This window comes from Myotis yumanensis, unplaced genomic scaffold (assembly GCF_028538775.1).
Source record: "Myotis yumanensis isolate MYYU_CA2020_CCGP unplaced genomic scaffold, mMyoYum1.0.hap1 SCAF_12, whole genome shotgun sequence".
Taxonomy (NCBI): domain Eukaryota; kingdom Metazoa; phylum Chordata; class Mammalia; order Chiroptera; family Vespertilionidae; genus Myotis; species Myotis yumanensis.
Window position 1 is genome coordinate 54,813,552 of NW_027223763.1, and position 21,959 is coordinate 54,835,510.

Consider the following 21,959-nt stretch of genomic DNA (forward strand, 5'->3'; position numbering starts at 1 on the left):
ATGCAAATATATTGATTTCTGTCAAATGTATTGCTTTTTCATTCGAGGTAGTGAGATACAATTCCTCTTTTAAGCACATTTTAGTTAAAAATCAGCCTACTTTAAAGAAAAATATTTAATAATTAACAGTAGTGTTATATGAGGACATGGGAAGCACTATGAAGGATTACAAATCAAATTCTGGTATATGTTGACCTGCATCCAACTTCAGAAGGAAAAAACATGATCATACAATAATGAAAATTGAGGGCTATGAAATAAAACTATTGCATCTATATTAGTCTATGTCTTCCAGGATATAACAACTACAACCACTTCTCGCTAGCTTATCTTGTACAAGGTATTAATGTTTGATAGATAGTCATCTAATTTTCCAAAGCAAGGTAACTGTAAGTTCTACTGAATGTAATAATGTACCTTTCAGTTAATTAAATTTAAGATAGTGAAACTTTGAATGCCAAATATTTCAAGGTAGACGCAAGTGAAAAATCTTAATTTCTAGTACATTGATAACAAAAGAAGAGAGAAAAGGTAACTGTTTATTTCTGAAAATCCGCACATAAAGATGGAGAATGGGGAAGCTGAGAAGAAAGGGTCACATCGTACCCACAAAACACACAACCTTCTGAAAAACCCTCCGGTGCTAAATGAGCATGGAAGCTCCCTCCTGAGGCGGCCTGAGCACGCAGGATGGTAGCACTTCTGGAAACTTCAAGAAACATTTTCAGTGAGAGATCCTGAGTTCACCATCACAGACTCTCCTCCTTCTAGGCAAAATTATTGTAATGAGCCTACGATTGAACTCTCTTTACTGGATGGATACGTATAATTCTTAGACAAATAATATAATTATTTTCTAATTTACATCAAAATGGACAATTATGGAATACCTGTATGTTGAAGGGAAAAAGAAGCTGCAGTACCAAGTATATAAAAATCACTCTAAGGCCCAGCCAATGTGGCTCAATGGTTGAGTGGAGTGCCGACCTATGAACCAGGAGGTCATGGTTTGATTCCCAGTCAGGGCACATGCCTGGGTTGCGGGCTCGATCCCCAAGTGGGGGCTTGGAGGAGGCAGCCGATCAATGATTCTCTCTCATCACTGATGTTTCTATCTCTCTCCCTCTCCCTTCCTCTCTGCAATAAATATATTTTTTAAAAAATCACTAAGAACATTCACTATGCTTAATTTTATGCTCTTTCATTTAGAAATTTTCTTGCCACCAACATTTCTTTTTTTCCTCTTTAGATAAAAGAGGCCAATCCCAGCTTACAAAAATATTCCCTTAAACATGCATGCCTAGTAGACAATGTTGGGGAACATCTCTGCACAAATCAGATGCATTTCAGAATAGTGGTGGCTGACATGAAACAACACACCAGGGCTGCTGAAAGCAGGTGATGATGGTTTTGACGTTCTCACACCTAGACACAAAAAAAAGGAAAAGAAGAAAGCCTATTTACTCCCATCTCCCTGCAGGCATCCTTCCAACTCCTCCATTCACTCCCACAAGAGATCTAAAGAAAGGCTCTCAACCCCCGGGAAGCATTCATCCTCAGACAAGTTCCTTGACCAGAGCAGAGGTAGCAGGGCAGGGTCCCTTTGCTTCTTCAAATCTATCAAAATCTGCCTGATCGAGATTCATAAAAACAAACCAAGCAAGCAAGCAAATAATAACAAATACCTCTCCATTAGCTTGTTTCATCTTTCATGAACTTTAATGTTTTTATGCTTCCATCTCAACCTTTGTTCTGATGTACGAATTCCACTGACTGGCTACACCTCATTGCTACTCCTGCTGTTACATATCAGTCAATGCTGAAGGTGAACCCATCATCATCACCACCACCAGCCATTTGGAGGGGTCACAAAGAACACTGGAAATGTGGGGTATTCTCCATTGTGATTTAATGGCATAAGCAATTATATTGAAGCAATTACGGTCAACCCACTGTCTTGAGTTGTGCATGGCATTACCACTATAAAATTCATGCCTTCAATCTCTTCACGCACTTTCTTCCTTCACTATATAGAACTCTTATATTTCCAGAGAAAAATGATATAGAAAGCATAAGCCTTGTCACTTCTTTCCAAAGCTGATGAATCCATCTTATTTTCCTCTTGATATTTTTCTTTCTCCCTTTCTTTCTTCCTCCCCTCCCCCTCTTTTCATGTGCTTCAATTTGTTAATTAACAGAAATTCAGAAGGGGAGTTTTTCCCAACTCTTTTTATATCCATACAGTAGCATTCCCACTGTTTTTTTTCTTTTTCTTTTTGCATTTAGTATGCAGGTTGGAGCTAGCTAACTAAACAAGGTAATACCGTGAAATGAATCACAATCTGTAATTCAGTCATTCATATGTTCAACAAAAATGTATAGAGCCTCTCCTACTAGACAGACACAATGATAGTAGCTGAGGATTTAAAAATATTTAAAATACTGTACTAGTTTCTCAGGCCTTCCATAACAAAACACCACCAACCAGACAACGTATAACAGCAGAAGTGTATTCTTTCACTGTGCTGGAGGCCAGAAGTCTGAAATCAAGGTGAAAATGGGTCCAAGCTCCCTCTGAAGAATCTAGAGAAAAATCCTTCCCTATTTCTCCAACCGCGGTGGTCTCAGGAGTTCTCTTTCCCCCTATTTCCAGGTCAGGTCACGGTCCGAGGTTCCTGATGAACATGAATTTGGGGGTATGTATCAGGCAGATACAGGTACCCACTGAGCTGTTCTCCTTAGGATACTCCCACACATTTACTCACACTTTACTTTGGTTGGTTAATTTGTCTCCCTAGAATCTGACACAGTGTCCTTCATAAAAATCTTTGCTAGTTAAAGCTTACAAAGAAGGGTAGTTCAGCTTCCAGTGGCCCACCTGACATACCTTCATGATGAAGGACTATTAAGGGATGACTGAGAAGCTAGATGTGTCACTGAGATACTAACATGAATTTTGTTCAATCAAGTACCTCCATTTACAATGATTGGTTAATAAGAAGAACAGCTCCCAAATTGCCCATGTGTAGAATTGTCCATTCATTTTATGTAACTAAGAATCACAGAATTCCAGTATTTTAGATCTAGATACACGTTTTGAGACAAAATAAGCTATTGTCTTACAGATGAGATAAATCAGAGGAAATGCACATGTTCATTAGCTAATTAAGGACAGAACACAAGTTCCCCATCCTTGCTCAGTGTTCAAAACAGACATTTCGTGCTTATTAATATCAATAATTTTCATGATGACTTTTCCATCTGAACACACTCCAGCTTACACTCCCCGAAAGAACAACTTCTTCCTGCATTAACAGCGTCTCTGAAAACCATGCCCGGGCAGACACTTTTCTTCCTACAAAGCTGCTTATCTTCTCTGCTCCATGAGGGGTCCGTCTTCAGCATCAGTAACAATTCTAGATGTAAAGAATATTGAGCTTTTCATAATACCGCCGTCCAAAGTTCCCCTAATCGTAACTATGGACGCCACATGTTCAGTTAGACATGATACCATAAAAAGCAATTTTACATTATAAACCTTGAAAAACATAACAAAACTTTTCCCCAGAAAAAAAAGAAACCAAAAATATGCCTGCTTTATTCATGCACCATGAAAACTTTTTTATTCACTTCAATTCTGCATTCACACAAAAGTGCTGCAATAAAATATCTGTACACTACCTCTGTTACAAATATAGATAATATTTAAAGTGACTTTATATATTCTAATGTAGGAGTTTCACGCTCTAAAATGGGAATGAACACATGATAATTCCTCACCAGTTGTCTCAATAAACAGCTCCATCTGTTTCCCTTAGTCTGAAACCATTGTATTATAAGATGTTAATATAAAGCAATGGGGTAAAGTTATGTTAATCCCCTTTAATTTTTCTATCGATTTTCTAATGGCATACAAGCAAAATAACTACCAACACATTGCTTTTTTTCTCTCTCATTTAGATGATACTAACTGAAAACCAACTGCACAGCGCGCGAACACGTTTTTAGTGTTGCTTCCGTTAGAGCCCGCGCTGAGGTGCTGAGAGCCTTCGATGTTCCTCCACAGCTAGCACAGCTGCTTTAGAGAGAAGTGACAGTCAGTACAGGGCGGCCCCATCATTTCACTTGTAGAATCATAGGAGTGTTCTATAACAGCTCAAAAATGAACACGACCATGGCGATGTGCCTCAAATGTTTTCTTTACAAACTTAGGGACACTGCTTTAGAGATTTGCTCTTTCCTCCATCTCAGAAACCACTTTCAGAGGAAACAATATATGTGTATGTTAAAGGTGGGAGATGCAATTTTTTATAATATTCAAATATTTTAAATACTGGGTATTTTTAAAATTTTTAATAGAAAGAAACTGATTTTTTTTTAAAGTTAGTAATAGGGTGAGGGGTAGATTGACAAAACGAGGCGTTTTTCACAAAACTTGACATTTCCTTCTTTATTTTATATTTTCACCCTGACTAAAGCCATTTCTTATGGTTAGCTTTAGAATTATTTTTTTTCTTCCTCTACTAACTAGTTTAGCATGTAGTAATTCTTGCTCATGTCACTACAAAATGCCAGGTGTCTTCAGGAAGAAAGAACGATTTCACTGTGCAAACAGTCCTACCTTTGAGTTTACGGTCACCATAGGTAGGAGGGAGGGAAACATGAGGCTACGCTGTCAGTGAGAAAACCAGTGGCACGTGAAAGTGACACATGTGAATGGTGGCTTCCCTACAGCCTTGAAGAGCACGAGGAACACAGCATGGGAGAGGCACCCGCAGGGCCAGTTCTGTTCTCCCCGCAGGGTGGGATGGGAGCGAGGGGTTGCGTTGGCTCAACTCTGGCGGCCGCTTCAGGAGAGAACGGTCAGGGTGACCGTGCCTTTCGTCCGCTTCAGGATGGCCACGGCTTCTTCGTGGGTCACCCCTTCCAGACTCTGCCCATTGACGGCGATGATCTGATCGCCCCTTTTCAGACGCCCGTCCTCGGAGGCTGCTCCCTGCAAATATAAAGTAGGCTCGTTGACGTCTTAAAAAATGCTGCCTCACAGGCTTACAACAGAACAAGACCTGGGCAAGAATGTAAGTGGACCTGCAGGTCCCCGCGGCTCTCCGTGCTCCTGGGGTGCTCCACAGCCACTCAGCAATCATGAGCATACACAAAGGAGACCTTTCCCCTACATGGGTTTAGCAATGGAATTCCTATTTGAGAGAGAATTTACAGTCAACAGATTAGCTGAATGGTTTGTTTGGCTCTTCAGCATAGCAGGTAGGAACCCAAATTAATAAAGAGTATTTGGGAATTTGCCTAGTAGAAATGATTTCATAGAATCTAGGATTTTTTTTTTTAATCCTGCAGAAAGAAAACAAAGGATTAGGTGGGAACAAGAGCAGTTGTTTTTTTTTTTTAAATAGGACAAGGGCTTGAGGGCTGTGAAATCCAAAGGTTTGCATAAGCATAAAGTCCACATGTATGTTGACAAGGGCAGGGCAAGGCACAAATCCTGCTAATTCTAACATAAATTCTTTCTGTGGTTTTAAAAAGGCAGCTCATGCTTGCTGGTACTTTACTTTCCAAGGGGAGGTGGAGTGTTCATATTCTTTGTGGGCCCTAATGATTAAAGACTAAACACAGGCATCGCTGTTCAAAAAAGAACCTCATCTTAAGGCATGCTTATGGAAGGCATTTATGCAATTAAATATAAGATTAAAATACTGAGAAGTTAATGAGAATCCATAATGATGAAATTCTTAAAATATGTTCTAACTAGCATGCCTTAAATAAACTGTTCCCAGGCTGAGGAAAAGGCCTGCGTGACTCTTCTATTCACTGGCAAAGCGGTTTGTATTTTTGGACTTACCGGTGGCTTTTAAAAATCTCATAAATTAAGTCTATAGCTTCATTGCTGTATATACGGTACTTTAAACTGGTTAAAATACTATTTTTTTTCCCAAAATAATAGAATGAAACCTCCATTGGTAGGTACTTTATGGACCACAGCACTAATCTCAAGTCCCTGTCGCAAATCATTTCATAGGTTTGATAAAAGTGGTGTTCCTTTGCTGTGTAAAATTTTCAGATTCTAGATTTTCTCCTATAGGAAATTTTGTTCAAGTTTTGTAGCTCCTCAAAAATGCCTTAACATATTAACAATAATTCTATGGGTTTAAATTATTTTAATACTTCACCGAAGCCACAGTAACTTTATTCTTTCTTATTCTAAACACTCTTAACATAGAACAGGTTTCTATATAATTACACTATAATAATGGTTTTTATTTTTTTTAAATTAAATCTTTTAATTACAAATTCTGATTTATTACAGGTGACAAAGCTTCTGGATACTCTTCAAAATATTTTAGTTATTATTTTTCTTTTAATCAATGGCATTAAACTGCAAAATAAATGCCAAATTAGTTAATCTGCATGTCAATTTTATATACTTTTTTGTTCCTGTTTTATATTTCACAACAAAAAAATACCAAAAAAAGGAATGCCAGCATATTAGAACATACATATTTAAAATGCCCTATTTTCCAAAGATATTCAGTCATATGCCACTTGTTTTCAAAAGAAAAAATCAGATGTTACTGTCTAATGATCATTAATATTTTTATGTATATTGTCAAGAATTCCCATGGAATTTCAGTTTGAACCTATTTTCCTTAAAACATAACTAAATCTCAAATTGTACAAAAATATTTAATGATCCATTCCTGTAGGGAGTTCCAAAGAAAATGATCAACTGTTAACCATTTGGCATCACCTCGGGCCATAAACTAATAAGCCAGCTGCTGACCCCTATTAATGAATGTTTAGCGGGGGAAGAGGGTGGTTAAAATTTGCAATCTTACCTTCGCAAATACTGTTTTAACGTAAATGGGTAAGTCTCCGTGAGGGCTGCCGTACCCTCCTACTATACTGAAGCCCAAGCCATCTGGTCCTCGGTCCAGTGTAATAGACTTACACTGAGGAGGTCTATAGTAAAAGGAAGGAAAAACAGTGTCTGGATTCAAGAATTTACATATTATTGTGCATCTGCAAGTTAAAGATTATGTAGAACTAGCACCATTCTCTGTGTTACTGATGGTGAGTACATTACGGGTGTTCTGGGCATGCTTGAATTGTCAGTCAGTGTGTGCTGGGCTCAGCATTTTAAATTTACATAATCCAATGAGATTCTATTTAACACCCTAACTCTATTACTCATTATCAGTTCTCTTAAACTAACATATTCACAGCAGGTGCTCATTGCATGGAGAAGCTTATTCTTTTTTCCAGTGTATTTAAAGTGAGAGAGCTGCCCTAGCTGGTTTGGCGCAGTGGATAGAGCACTGGCCTGTGGACTCAAGGGTCACAGGTTCGATTCCAGTAGGGGGTGTGAAGGAGGGAGCCGATCAGTGAGTCTCTCTCATCATTGATGTTTCTATCTCTCTCTCCCTCTCCCTTCCTCTCTGAAATCAATAAAAATATATAAAATAAAATAAAATAAAATAAAGTGAGAGGGCTAAAGCATAGAGGACCATCTTGGAATAAGTCATAAACACCAGTATTCCCAAGCTCCGAGAAAAAAAATCAATGATCAATAATGTAAAAGCTGCATCAAATTATTTAAAAATGCTAATTGCTCCTCTCTTCTCTCTCTGTGTTCTAATTCTTTTGTACTCACATGGTGAATAACTGTGAATTTTTTAATCAAAAAGATGATTGAGTAGGCAATGTTGGAATTTTTAAAAGGATAGGTCTGGCTTGTTCCATGTCACACAAGTTAGTGACATCAAGACTAAAATGTACTCCCCAAAAACTCAGAGCTGACAATGTAGGATACACAGTGGCATGTCCATCTATCTATCTTTGATAAAATAAATCCGTGCCATAATTACTTAAAAGTTTAGAAACACCTGCTTTTTATATTTTATCCCTCATCTCCTGTTATTTCACCTTTATGTGAGCGGTAGGGACATACACACCATAATATATGAGCTCACCCTAGGTCATCCTGAAATATACTGCTTGACGTCAACCCAGTCAAAGGAAGACTGGAACTGGTAGGCTCCTGCTGGTGCCCTGTGACCACACTCACATCTCCCCCAGCTACCACCTGTGCAGAGGAGAAGGAGACAGAGAAAAACACAAGTTCATGTGGCAAAGGATCAGTAATCTGTCTTCAAAAGCAGCATTTGCACTAAAACATGTATTTTTATGGCCCACTTAATCATTTGTTAATATAATATACAGCCAAAGAGAGAGAAATTTCACAAGGTCCAGAGGCCTGTTCCACGGACAGTAAACATATTTTACTACTTCAATTCTATCAAGATCTTTGATGGTTTCAAATATGGTCTCTCATGCAATTAATTTTTAAAGATCTTTGGATTACAAGCCACTTACACCATTCTGGCAATTGACCATTTAGTGCTAAGACGTTGCATTTTTTCCCCCTTAGATACAATGTGTGAAACAACAAATGCATCAGGATAAATGTGACAGAATGTGTTTCTAACCTACTCTCTTAGAACTCTCAATGTAATCATTTATGTTCAAGGGAAACGGTAAATGAAATAAGAGCAGGAGATTTAAGGGTTTCTACTGGTTTAACATGAAAGCTCATGTGTCCTCAAGCTCCCCATATTCTGGGTTGTCCTTGGGAGAAAAATCTTACCTGCATTTCGATGGAGCCAGAAGCATTTTTCAGTAAGTTAACTGCTTGGGTGTGAGTCATCCCCTCAGTGGAAGTGCCACCAATAGTGACAATCCTATCCCCAACCTTCGAGGGAGAGAAAGAAACAGTCATCTGCAAAAGCAGCCGTGGAGAGAGGGACACTGAGGCCTGAGCAATCTCTCCTTCCCACCCTACACATCACACATATACTGCTATCAGCAACGGGAATCTACCCCAAGAAACCCCTAATTCCAAGCAGCAGCAACCAGAAGACAGTTATACATAATGACTGAGTCCTATAGTCTCCAGGGGGAGGGGGAAAATCACTCTTCTCTTTGTTTCTCCTGGGTAAGGCATTGCTTCCTATTAAGGAAATAAGATATCCGATGCTCTTTGGAAACCAGAATTTCTCTGGACATTATAATTACACACATTACACATGACTATATAAGTCAGGGGTGGGCAAACTGTGACCCAAAGTCCACGTCTGACCCACTGCTTATTTTGGTGAACAAAGTCTGCTATACTTACCTGGGTGCATTCATGGGGCAGAGCTAAGCAGTTGTCATAGACCCTCATGTCCACAAGCCCTAAAAGGGTCACTGGCCATCACAGAAGAGTTTTCTGACCCTTGTGCTGTGTGTAACAATCAATTTTTAAGTGTTGTTCATATATATATAGATATCAAAGGAGAATGGACCATTCCCCATGTAGACACTATTTAAACTAAGAGGTGCCTATGTTTCCAGACCATTTTGACACGAGACCACACAGATTTTACTTTATAGACGTGAATGGAATATTCACGATTTCACAACCGAACGGTTCGCATAAATTCCATCATAGCGCTCTATGTTTGGATAATCCCTCAACTTGGAAGCAAGTTTTGTATAGTTTGACAATTTATGTCACATTTACAGGAGGCCTGCAGTTTGTGACTTCTTGAAACACAAGAGTCTATTCTGGTATTATTATTTCTGAATTATTGTATTATGTATTTTTATTACAACTGTAAACCTGCTTTTGTCCATGCTTGTATATTGAACTTTTGCAAAACTGATAATCCAATGCAACACGAATGATCGTTTTCAACTTCATAAAGTTCAATCAGCATTTAAACCATGAAATGTGTAAGGAAAACATTTTCACCCCATACTGGTGTTCTGAAACACTTGCTGTTTTCTTTTAACTTCTTCTACAGAGTTTTAAACAAGTAAAAAATTTAAGAAACCACAGTAAATCTTCTCATTTAATTTGCTTGCAAATTTGCATGCAATAACAAATTCTCCTTTCTTTTACTTTTCTGCTTCTTTTACTCAAAGCAACCCCTGCTGTGGTTGGATTCGCTGATTTAAATGCAGATACAGACATTTAAAACTGCCTGCAACCGGTGGCAGATTCAAAAGGTTTATCAAAACTTTTGCCAAATTTGCAAGGGCGACCAGGGCCATTAGTTCAACTTACTCTGAGTTTCTGGGTCTGAGCTGCCACCCCATTCGGGTGCATCATTGCAATAAATATAGGAACGTCACCAAGTGGGCTGCCCACTCCTCCAGCAATGCTGATTCCCAGTGAATCAGTAGGCCCCTGCCATGGAATAGAGGGAGTATTTGGGTCAATATAATATTTTAATTGACTTTTGATTTCTTTGGCACAATATTCTATAGTTAACAAATCCTCTAGGTGTAAGGGTGAAAAATGAAGCTCAAAAATTGCATTACTTTATTTGACACAGGTCCTCAGTGTGGTTTAGTGAGGGAAATAGCATCTGCGAAAGAAATCATGCCCGTGAAGTGAAAATCATGTTGTGAGCTGACAAAGAGTAGGAAAGCTGATGAAGTGAAAAGGGCACGCTTTTTCCAACCAGAGAGACCTGTGTTCAGAGCCAGGAACCCCCACTTACAGACACTGGGACCTGGAACAAGTCCCCTCCTCTCAATGAACACTAGACCTTCACTCACAAAGTGTGACCACAGGCCTCTCACAAAGGGCTGCAGTGCACAGTAAGTGAGAGGGTGACGGGGCACACAGAGCGTCTGCAAGAGTGTTCAGCACACAGCAAAGGCTCAAGGAATCGTAGCTGCTTTTATCTTCTCTCTGGTGCGCAGCTGGCAGGGGAATCTGTATCTGGAAACAGGAACTATCTGCTGAAGGCAACGGCCTACTCATCAGTGTGAGGTCGGGGCTGCGCTGATGCCATTTTTGACAACACAACATGACCTAGGGTGAGCTCATATATTATGGTGTGTATGTGCTCTTAGTTTCAAACAAGGAACTACAATGAGAAAACTCAGCAAAGACTGACTATTTCTCCTGTGTATCGTACGTAACTTTTCAGACGGATAAAAAGCTTCTAGGAAAACACCTATGCAGGTGCCTCTGAAGTCAACAGGGTTTGCACTGCTTTCTTCCCCCCACAAACCCTCGAGTTACCTTTTTTATTTCAACTGTTCTTAATCCCTGTATTTCTGATGCCACTAAAAAGGTGAAAAAGACAGAATATGGTTATTAAAGAATTTTTAAAATTCAGTCAATGTCTGGAGCTGGATGGGACTAAATGACACACCCTTATTTTTTTTTTTTTAAAGGGCTCTAAAGTTGCTAGAAACCATGATTAAGTCTGTCTCACACGAGAACTCTATTTCTCCAGTTGGAAAAATGCACACACTGTCCCATTTCTTTCTTCTTATTTCAAGCACGAGTTATATAACTGAATAATCCCCTTTGAGTGAGACAAGGACAGAATGTGTTTTGGACAGAAAGACACATGTGCACAGCTGAGAGGAATAAAGTCATGGGTGCATTAAAAAGAATTCACGGACGGAAATGCCTAAATTTCTAGAATATTAGTCATATTGCAAACAGAGAATGCCATATGGTTAGTTTCTCCAATTTGAACAACTTTCAACTGATGCTCCAAGCCAAAAACCCTCTGCATCATGATTTCATGTAATTAAAACACAGGAGGATCATATTAATTTTTTTTCAATCAAAAATTGCGCAGTCCTCATGGAAAAAGAAGGCTTCTCTTAATGGCATCTTCTGATTAATCAGTGTTACATAAAACAGGGGAGGGAAATAAAAATCAAATATACCAATAGGCTCAGTGGGAAAAAAAATACAGAATGCGATTCTCATGTTTGGTATGTCTTGTAGGGTAAACATAAGACGGGAAAAGCTGCTGTCGGCAGAGCTCCACGTTGTTCTGAGTTTTTGCCAACACACATCTTCCCACCTGGAATAGTATGTGGAATGATTTGGGGGAAAGAGAGCTCAGAGGTAAATTAAAGCAGGAAGGAAAATCTGTCAAAATCAAACCAGTAAATCATGCTTAAACATGCAACCAATCTTACATGCGTTCTTCTTTGAGCTGCTTTCCAGCGACTCGGAGGCGCTGGACCCAGACAGCGGGAACGTGAAGGACGACAGGCTGCATTCGCTCATCTACACACGCAAAACAGCGATTTTAGAGAGTGTGAAAGAACAACAGCCCCTCCACACCACTCATTTCAGAATTCAATTCTCCTATGCATCTAGAGGGAAACACCGTTAAGTAACACTGGCATTTGATAACGGGATGGGCATTTAAGCAGTTTCTACTGATTTTATATTCTTTTTAAGGAAGACTTTGTGTACTGATCTAAATAAATTGAAGCTAAAAGGATGGATGGAAAAGTTTCCAGCCTACCTAAAGTTTTAGTGGATTTTCATAATCTCATTCAGGCTAATCCTTTAAATTTAAACTGATGCTGTACACAGATGGGGCTTCAAGACAGAATTGGGGCCAGTCAACAGGACACTGATGGTCGCCAGCGAGGGGGGAACGAGGGGTCTGCATGGACAGGTCGATGAAAATGGGCTCCTCTCATGAGAAGACAGGACTGAGGGGAGGGGCCTGACAGGAGACCTAACTGTGTAACACCGTCTTTTACATGTGAGGTGCATCTGCAGTTCACTTACCTGGGATTCTTCTCAGTTGAGTACAGATGGATCAATGTTAATTATAAAATACTTTACAAATAGATTACCTTGGTAGGCTTTCCTACATTAACTGGTTAATTTTGAGATTATGAAAAAAAGAGCATGTCAGAAAATAAAATAAGTTCCTTAGAATGCCTACACACTATTCAAGAGCTACACCTTGCTTACCTGTCCTTCAGCTCTTGCTCTGCCCTGTCTCAAACTCTGCGCCCCACTGTGCCCAGCTGCCGAGAGCCAGGCCTGTGTCCACGACCCTGAACCAGCCCACAGGCAAGACCATCTTTGAGTTCCTTTTGGCGTGCGGCCTGCAGTGCCCAGGGAATCCCAGAGCTACCTACCTGGCTGCTCTGAGAGGGCCTCCTCTCTGAATGGAATGGTCCAGCTTTGATTCTTCCCACTTCCAAGGTCACCGTGCCTAGGGAACACTGGGGGAGCCGTGGGTTTATGGAAATGTCTAAATACAGTGCTACAGTCATCTTTAGGAGCACTTTTTACTCTTTAGGACTGAGTTTCTAAAGGCATGTTCCTTTTGGAATTTCCACAGGCAAGGATACCTTCAAAACTTTGTAGAAAGACGCTTTTTAAAAAATAGAATTAGTCAAAGTAGTAACAACAAGCAGCAACAGCCACACCAAATGTCTGTCTTATGACCTCATAATTTACATGGAGACTCATAATTTACACTGAGAACTGGGCAATTATCTCAGGAAACACACTGATTTAGGTAGGCTAAATGAACTAAATAACTCAGGTTCTAAAAACAAAACAAACAATAAAGCAACTTGTTTTGCTCTTAATAGCAGAGATACTCAGATAAATGGCTGAGCTCTCTATTGTTCCACTGTTCCTGAATAAACACTCCTTAAATTAGCCACGTTACCATAAACACAACACAAGGACTGAAGACCATTTCCTCGTGGCTCTTTACGGGAAAGACATTACATCACAGGCTGCAAGAAATGCTACACAGTCTCCGGTGTGGAAGCAGCGCAAGGGGGTGCTGGGCGGCTGGGCTTTTGCAGTCAGACACACTGTTCTAAATCAGACTATGTGACTTACTGGCTGTGAGACCTTAATCGATGTCTAGCTTGATAAGTCTTTACATTTTAAAAATGGAGACCATTCTAGATTGTTGTGATAGGATAACTTAGGACAGTGTCTAGCACAAATTAGTACTTCCATAGGTATTATCATGCTGCTTCTATGACAGGGGTTACAAGAGATGTTTCACTTGTAAATGTACTGATCACAAATCAAATTTCGAAAAGTCAAAACCTGACCTGCACTATTTATAAGATGTTTTTCTGTTTGTTTGGTATTTTGGGGGCAGGGGCAGGAACTTATCAAACTCTTCTTGAACCTACTTATATTTCCAGCTTACACAGCTGCAGGGGTTAACAAATTCCATGCATTAATTATTCAATGTGAGAAGTTATAACTCTTTCATCTACTTGTAACATATCTCATTTAAAGGTCAAGGGAATCTGTTATTATAAAAAAATTTTAGCCCTAGCCAGTTTGGCTCAGTGGATAGAGAGTTGGCCTGCGGACTAAAGGGTCCCAGGTTCGATTCCGGCCAAGGGCACATGCCCAGGCTGCGGGCTCGATCCCCAGTAGGGGGTGTGCAGGAGGCAGCCAATCAATGATTCTCTCTTATCATTGATGTTTCTCTCTCTCCCTTCTCCCTTCCTCTCTGAAATCAATAAAGAAATTTTTTTAAAAAAATTTAAGTCAAATTTTCTGTTATAAAAGCAATTCATCCTCTATAGAAAACTGTGAAAATGAAAAAAAGGAGAACCAAGGATTTCATAGTTCTGATAATCACCTCATAATTACTGTTAAAAGACTTAAGATTTTATTTCACACAGATGCTTGTACACTATTAATAAAATTTTGTTTCACCTTCTCTACTGTTATTTTAATGTTAATTAATACAGTTATCCTGAACATGACTTTTAAGCAGATAAGTTTGCCATGCACCCTTGCCATAGTTTTGTCAACTGTATTGCTTCCAGTGTTTCTGTTATTACCACTAACACTGCAACAAACCTTATGTCCATGAAGACTTTGTGTATTGCAGATTATTTATTATGGAAATATAGTTTCTTACTTACCTCTTATTTGTGAGAACATTTTAAATAAAGAGGAGTCAGTACTTGTTGCACTGAGCTAGCTCAAGGTTAAATTCCCCTTCTTCTATATTATGGCACACAATTATTCCGGGCATTTGATTTTTACCTTTAGCAAAGCGGCAACAGCTTCCTGTGTGGCATTACGGACATCTTCTCCGTTCACCATCACTATCTGGTCTCCCTGCATCAGTCTTCCATCAGCATCTGCAATTCCTCCTTTGACAATGTCTGATACAAAGACGCCAGTGTCATTTCTGCAAACATAATTTTGATTTTCAACATTACTTTTTCTCAACTGTAATGCAATACTTATTTAATAAAAGGTTGAAATCTTTTAACTGAAAAATTTACTTTTCACAAGTTTTTTTTTCTTCTCAAATCAACACTGGGGCAATGTTATTAGAATTAATTTTTATGATAAATAATAGTCGATGTCTTATAATATATACTAGAGGCCTGGTGCACAAATTCATGCTCGGGTGGGGTCCCTTGGCTTGGCCGGAGATCAGGGCCAATCGGGGGGGTGTGGGGTGGCCTGCCGGCCGGCTGGGCAAGAGGTTGGAGTGGGGGGAGGGACTGAGGTTGGCCGGCCTTGGGAGGCTGGCTGTGGGAGCACACTGACCACCAGGGGGCAGCTCCTGCATTGAGCATCTGCCCCCTGGTGGTCAGTGTGCATCATAGCAACCCGTTGACCAGTCATTTGGTCACTTAAGCTTTTATATATATAGATTTCATAGATTAAATATGTCTTGCATAAGCATATTTATTCAACAACTATATACTATGTGTAGAAGTGGCTACTACAATACTCATTGTATGGGTCACACAGCTACCAAATGGCAAAACATGAGATGTAAGAGTCAGTCCTTGGGTACGAAATCTATTATTCTTTCTACACCATAATGAAGCCTTAAATAGATGTAGAACTGTGCCTATAAAAATATGCTGCTGTTAACATCAACATCATCAACATTATTAAAAATGAATAACAAATGTGTATCTCAAACTAAGACCATTTGTTACCCCAAACTTAAGTACCCCTGCTGTGCTGCCTTTTATTTTAAATCATTATAGATCTAACTTTCAATCAAGAGAGATTTATGTAAAATGAACAAATACTAACCTATTCCAATATTTAAAAAAACTATAAATAAACCAACAACTTCTTGTTGAGATACAAAGGCAACTGAAAGGTGAACTGCACCACTTGCTCTTGCCAAGGTCGTGACCTCAAGCCATTTCACCAACTGATCGTCTGCTTTCCCATCTTCAGAATAAAGGTGTTGGAACTTACTGTACTATGTATTTGTTAATATTTCTTACATATAAATATGTAAATAAATTTGGTACTGAACTTATGTCTATTCACCAATCTGCCACCGCAGCCTCTACAGTTACTGTCCGTCACTTTTTGATGGCAGGCTCTTGTTCATGCTGAGCTTCTCTCTGGGATACCCTCCATCCCCTTTCAGAAACCATCTATCATTTACCACTTCTGGCTTCGGCTCCGGCACCTCTTTCTAAAGAATTTTTCCTAAGCTACTTCCCTTAAATAGAGTCATTTGGTTCATTTCACCTTTGCTTCCATGGATCCCCACAATGCATTTCGGTTACTCATCAACAGATTCCTTTGTTGCAAGAATGTATTTAATTCTCACTCACCAAACTGAGTTTTCTGAGGTCAGGTACCATGTCTTTCTTAACTCTGTCCTCCAGAATCCAGTATGTTTCCCAGCACATAGCAGGTACTCAAAAGTAACAAACAGTTTTTGTTGGGTACTTTCAAAAACCCTCAAAATACTCACGGGAAAAGTTCAAAACCAGTGTCTTTGGATGTTCCACACTTAGAGAACACTAGCTGTTGATAAAGATGCTACAACTGCTACTTCTCTTTAAAATACCTTAGATTTCATCATTTCTGAAAGGTCACTGTGTTTGCCCTTCTCTTACCTTTTACCAACAATACTTAATCCCAGGCCTTTCCCCGGCTTCTTCTGCAGCTCAATGGTGAGGGTGTCACACACATCCTCCTCTTTGTATGGGGCCTCATCTCTGTAGAGTGTCAGGCGCACTCTTTGTGGCGTCTGTCTCAGGACATTTATTGCTTCATCATGTGTGGCCTTTCTCAAGTCAATGCCATTCACCTGTTCAGAAATGGGACACGGTCTCTGAGGAACCCAGTGAGTTAAGAAAAATTAAGGAAGAGGCGGGAGAGGAAAGAAGGGAGGAAAAGGAGTAGAGGGGAAGTGAGGGGGGTAAGGGGGAAGGAAAAGAGAAACAGACACACAAAGACCACCCTCCCCAGAGTAGCCTTTTCTTTGTTAACTGTAAAGTTCAAGTACACAGCATCTGTACCTCTAAAATCTGATCTCCAGCCCACAGTCTTCCATCTTTACATGCTGCTCCTTCCTCATACACTTCATGGATAATAATGGCACCCTAAGGACCCAGACAAGACACACCCATGTTTTATCCCATTTTTCCCTAGGGATGGTGAGCAGAAATGGAGTCAAAACACACTGCATTTTTATAGACAGTGATAAGGGTTACACACTCACTGGTTCCATATGTGAGTCACATATCAAAATTCAAAGAGAAGTATAACAACAATGTTTTTGCTAAAAAGGCTCAAAGAAGATTAAACTTCTTTCTAATGATCGGGAAGCTTAAAAAAATGGTTAAATATATAAATTACACACACATATATAACAGATATACATCATTTCTCCTATCCACATATGCAATGATTAGATTTCACAAGCATTTTTGACATTTAGAAAAATCTGCCTAGCCCTGGCCAGGTGGCTCAGTTGGTTGGGCATTGTCTCGTATATCAAAAGTGTTTTGGGTTCGATTCCCGGTCAGGGCATATACCTGTGTTGCAGTTTCGATCCCCAGTTGGGAAGTGTATGGGAGGCAACTGATTGATGTTTCTCTCTCACATCTCTGTTTCTCTCTCCCTGCTTCTCTTACCAAATTAATAAAAAAGGCATATCCTCGGGTGAGGATTTAAATAAATAAAATAAAAAAGAAAAATCTGCCTATGAATAATGCACAGATTCCTCTCAATATGTGTCTAACCCAATCATGTCCAATCAGTAAGTAGTAAATGAAAACAAAGCAAGGACTGGTGAACTCATAGAAATATTTTGAACCTGAAGGTCATAACCACAAGTTTAACAGAGTCTCATGAGTCAGACTGGCTTACTCAAAATAAAAACCCCAGTATCCACCCACTTAAATATTTTCCCTACAAATGAAAATAACAAAGAATGATGCATTTTTCTAAGCCTTTATGTGTCATTTAATAAAATTGATAGAAAGCTCCCTGACAATGCTCTCAGGGCTGTCTGAAGGGGCTGACTGTGTCTCAAAGCATCTCTGGGTGTGTCCTCACCAGCAGGGTGTCAGCACCCCCGACAATGCTCAGGCCCAGCCCTGTCCGCCCTTTGGAAATCTCAATTGTTGTTTCGCAGCCCGGGATAATGGGGCAGGTTGTAGGATCAGAAGCAAAGACTGCTGGTGTTGATGACCTGCTTGTACCTAAAAATGAAATGAAATACAAATTGATTAGAAGGCATATGCAGTAAACTCACCACACTGGTTGTCTTTGGGAGAACGAGCAGAAAAATGGGCCCAAGACTGGGGACAAAGAAGACTTCAAAGTCACCTTAATCTTTCAGTGACATTCTAAACTACCAAACAAATATGATTAAATCCTCATTATTAATTACAGTAGTGGGCACAAAATTACCTGCTAAATTATTTTCTGCACTATTCTGTGTGTTGGGTTTTTGTTTTTTTTTTTACATTGCTACAGATACTATGTAAAAAGCAACAAGAACAGAGCGTTGAATTGAACCTCTAGTTCCACTCCAATATTATACATTCCACTGGAGCCAAACAAACCCTATGAAATCATGGTTGGTAAAGCTCAGAACCGAGGTGTGTGGCAGGACCTAAAACACAGCCCGGGAAGAGCACAGAGCATAGTGAACGTGAACAATTTTGGTCACGGTGCCTGCTTTTCAGGGCTTCTCTGTCTTTGTTGCCTTTTCTTCTTATTCCAGAGTCTCTTTTCTTCTGCAACCAGTCTGAGCATTACACAGCTGAACTTAGTTAATACCTGAGTTTATAAAATGTCAAGTGAGACCACTCACAGTGTCTTTCCTGCATCTCATTTGATGTTTTATAAACTCATATATTACATACTACTACATATATGCTCATAATTGGATAGACAAGAATAGATCATGAAAAAACAAGGTGAACATACGTTCACACCTCATTTTATTCTAGTCTTCATAGCCTGTGTTTAATGATAACCAAAGAGCAGGCAGCAAACAGCATATTTGGGGAAAGCTGGGACACTTGGTAAAGCAGCTTTATAGACAAGATGCTCTTTTTAGGAACTCGGAGACAGACTATTTTCTTGCTCCTGAAATGGTACGAGCAGGTGTAAGATGTTTTCTTTTAGTTATGTTTTCATTTAGCAGTTCATATTTTTATAGACAATGCTATTTAGGGATCAACATAAAATTAAAAATAAGAAAACTTCCATTCAATATGGAAATACCTTGTCTTTCGAAATAATCACTTTCATTAGATATGTATAACCTAAACTGCTATTTCCTTAAAAAACTTCTAAAGAACTGAATATTGCAGTTTCGAAGCCAAAAGAGATTTTTTCACCAACTGCAAAAAAAAGTCAATGTGTTTAAGTACCTTTCTTTAATGCTGCAAAGCTTAAAACGTATTGTTTTGGTAAATGCTGGCGTAATTTTTCTTAAAAGATTACTGGAATAAATAGTTTGTCCCAATATATTAGACTGGCATTTTAATGGGAGAAAAGTGTTGTCCCCAGGCCACATATAACCATTTCACTTGACAGGATCTACTGTTAGACCCCAATGACAGTGCTTGGATTGACTACAAACACCCGTGGCAATGACCAGCATTTTCAAGTGTTTCCTGTAGTGCCAGGCAACTTTGATTCCTCTGATGAAGTGGCACCACTGTATCCATTTTACAGTGTATCCATTTCAAACACTGAGATGAAGTTAAATTACTGCTCAGTATAAAAAAGACAATGGACAGCCCTGGCTTGTTTTGCTCAATGGTTAGATCGCCGGCCCAAGGGCTGAGGGTCAAGGGCACGTATCACATCTGGTTTGGGAACGAGTGGGAGGCAATCAATCCATGTATCTCTCTTCTGTTGATGTTTGTCTCTCTCTTCCCCCTTCTCCCTTCTAAAAATCAAAGGAAAATATATCCTCACTCCTTGGGTGAGGATTTTTTTAAAAAGGAAATGTACGAAACTATGTTTTTAATTCATTAGTCAGATACCTAGAGTCAAGGTACCCTTAGCAAAAGGTCCATGGGGAACGAAGGGTACCGCTCCTTTGTTTTAGAGATGAAGAGGCTGAAACTCAGAGGGTGGATGGGTTTCCTAAGGCTGGTTAATATACAGCACACACATCACCCGTCTAATGGTCAGTACTCCTTCTTCCCCTTATACCAGCTTTCACCAAAGGGTACTGGGAGCCCTAACTATGGCCTTTCAAACACTGATCTCCAGGCAGGCAGCTGGCTCCCACTCCACCATGGAGAGCGCCGCTGAGCCTGGGTGTGCTGGGTGTGCCAGGCTGCGGGAATCACGAGACCAGCCCTTACTTCGGACGGGCTCCGGTTCTGGGGAGCCAGGTGGTGGGGCCATCGGAGCCTGGGAACTGTTCTTTTTTTCACCATTGGATGTACCAGCTGCTGAAGCAACAGCCTGGGAATCTGGATTCTCGGCCCGAAAGGTAAGTTTCACTGTAGTCTTTGCTGTTTTCAAAAGGCTGATAAACTGGTAGGGGGTTGGTGTGAAGGGGAAACAAAATTCAAAGACAAATTAGTAGACATATACAATGAAGTCACTATTATAGTTGGAATCTAAAACCATCTATGGTGGAGAGAAAAGTCAGAGGCAAATTCTTTCCTTGTCAAGATTTGAGGGGCCAAGAAAGAATGGTTATAGTTTCATTCTAGTTTCCTCAATTGTCTAATATTAAGGCCACAGTTACCTTCTACTGTAAGTCCAGTTCTGACTCTACTCTTTCTTATCTAAGTATAGAGCTTTCAACTTTTTATATTTCCAATTAGTTACATCCATTTCTTTGGATCACTGCCGAATATATATGGAGTATTTTACCACTCCTACTCTGCAGAGAATCTGAAGCAGCCTACACAAACATTTAAAAAATGGAATCGGGGTAGGAACTAGGTGAAGGGCAGGATGGGGGGAGGGGGGAACATCTATAATACTCTCCATAAAGATTTGGAAACAAAAAGCAGGATAAGGAAAACTATGCAACAGAAAAATCAAGTCAAGTGGAGAGTTATGTGAGTTAAAGGATCAACTTCTACAATTAAAACGAAATGAAACAAATGATTTCAGCTTCTTGCTGGCCAATGTAGAAATGGAAGCATTTGCACACTGACTCTTAAGAGTCCTGCTCCTCGCACTTCTGTATGAAAGGCCTCAAGTGAGATTCCTAAAGATTATGAACACTTCTGAGGAAAAGGAAAAACAGGTACAAATGTTAATCCCAATAAAAGTTATACGTATTTTTTGGACTAACTTCAGCTGGCTTTATCTCATACTTAATGGCTGAGTCCTAAAATCTGCTTATAAAGCAATATGCATAGTGGCTAGTTATGGGACCTAACATTCATAAAAAATGTTCCTTGGTCTTAACACTAAGTTGACCCTTGTTTAGAAGTCTAAACTTTTCCTAAGGGAAAATGGAAATGATATTTTATAAAAAATGTCCACTACCTACTGAATTTACCAGGCAACATAAAATAGCTCAACATTGCCTTCACTGAAAAATAGTAAACAAAAATTGAAGAACTTCCAAATAATCTCTTCCTTTAAGGCTATCTGTCTATTATAGTGACATGGCTCTAATTTCCTATGGCCAACCACACAGACCCTTGTACGTACACACAGACACAGGGACACACGCACACACACATACTGTGGCCATGCATAAGCATGGGTTCACAGCACAATTTGTTTTATTTTGTTTTATTTTAAGAAAAAAAAGTACCTTTTCAACAGGATAGCCAACAACAACTTCATCATCGATAGCCAAGATCTGATCTCCAACTTTGAGCCGCCCATCCTAAATGGAAGCATGGAA

At 39.6% G+C, this 21,959-nt stretch overlaps 1 protein-coding gene across 10 annotated transcripts in view; it reads right to left on the reverse strand.

Annotated features, from left to right (window-relative positions):
- Positions 1-3,596: 3,596 nt before the first annotated feature.
- MPDZ (multiple PDZ domain crumbs cell polarity complex component) overlaps positions 3,597-21,959 on the reverse strand; it is a 268,048-nt gene continuing 249,685 nt past the window's right edge. For 8 of the 10 annotated variants that reach the window (XM_070431681.1, XM_070431684.1, XM_070431678.1 and 5 more), the window contains 14 exons: positions 21,867-21,941; positions 20,446-20,620; positions 18,170-18,315; positions 17,128-17,211; positions 16,723-16,916; positions 14,879-15,026; positions 12,979-13,065; positions 12,013-12,103; positions 11,093-11,136; positions 10,124-10,246; positions 8,660-8,764; positions 7,986-8,098; positions 6,852-6,975; positions 3,597-4,996 (listed from right to left, as the gene is read on the reverse strand). In XM_070431681.1, coding sequence (XP_070287782.1) covers positions 4,850-4,996; positions 6,852-6,975; positions 7,986-8,098; positions 8,660-8,764; positions 10,124-10,246; positions 11,093-11,136; positions 12,013-12,103; positions 12,979-13,065; positions 14,879-15,026; positions 16,723-16,916; positions 17,128-17,211; positions 18,170-18,315; positions 20,446-20,620; positions 21,867-21,941 — 1,656 coding nt within the window. In that variant the 3' untranslated portion in view covers positions 3,597-4,849. The remainder of the gene's footprint in view (positions 4,997-6,851; positions 6,976-7,985; positions 8,099-8,659; positions 8,765-10,123; positions 10,247-11,092; positions 11,137-12,012; positions 12,104-12,978; positions 13,066-14,878; positions 15,027-16,722; positions 16,917-17,127; positions 17,212-18,169; positions 18,316-20,445; positions 20,621-21,866; positions 21,942-21,959) is intronic. The other 2 variants (XM_070431682.1, XM_070431687.1) reach the window with 2 other exon arrangements.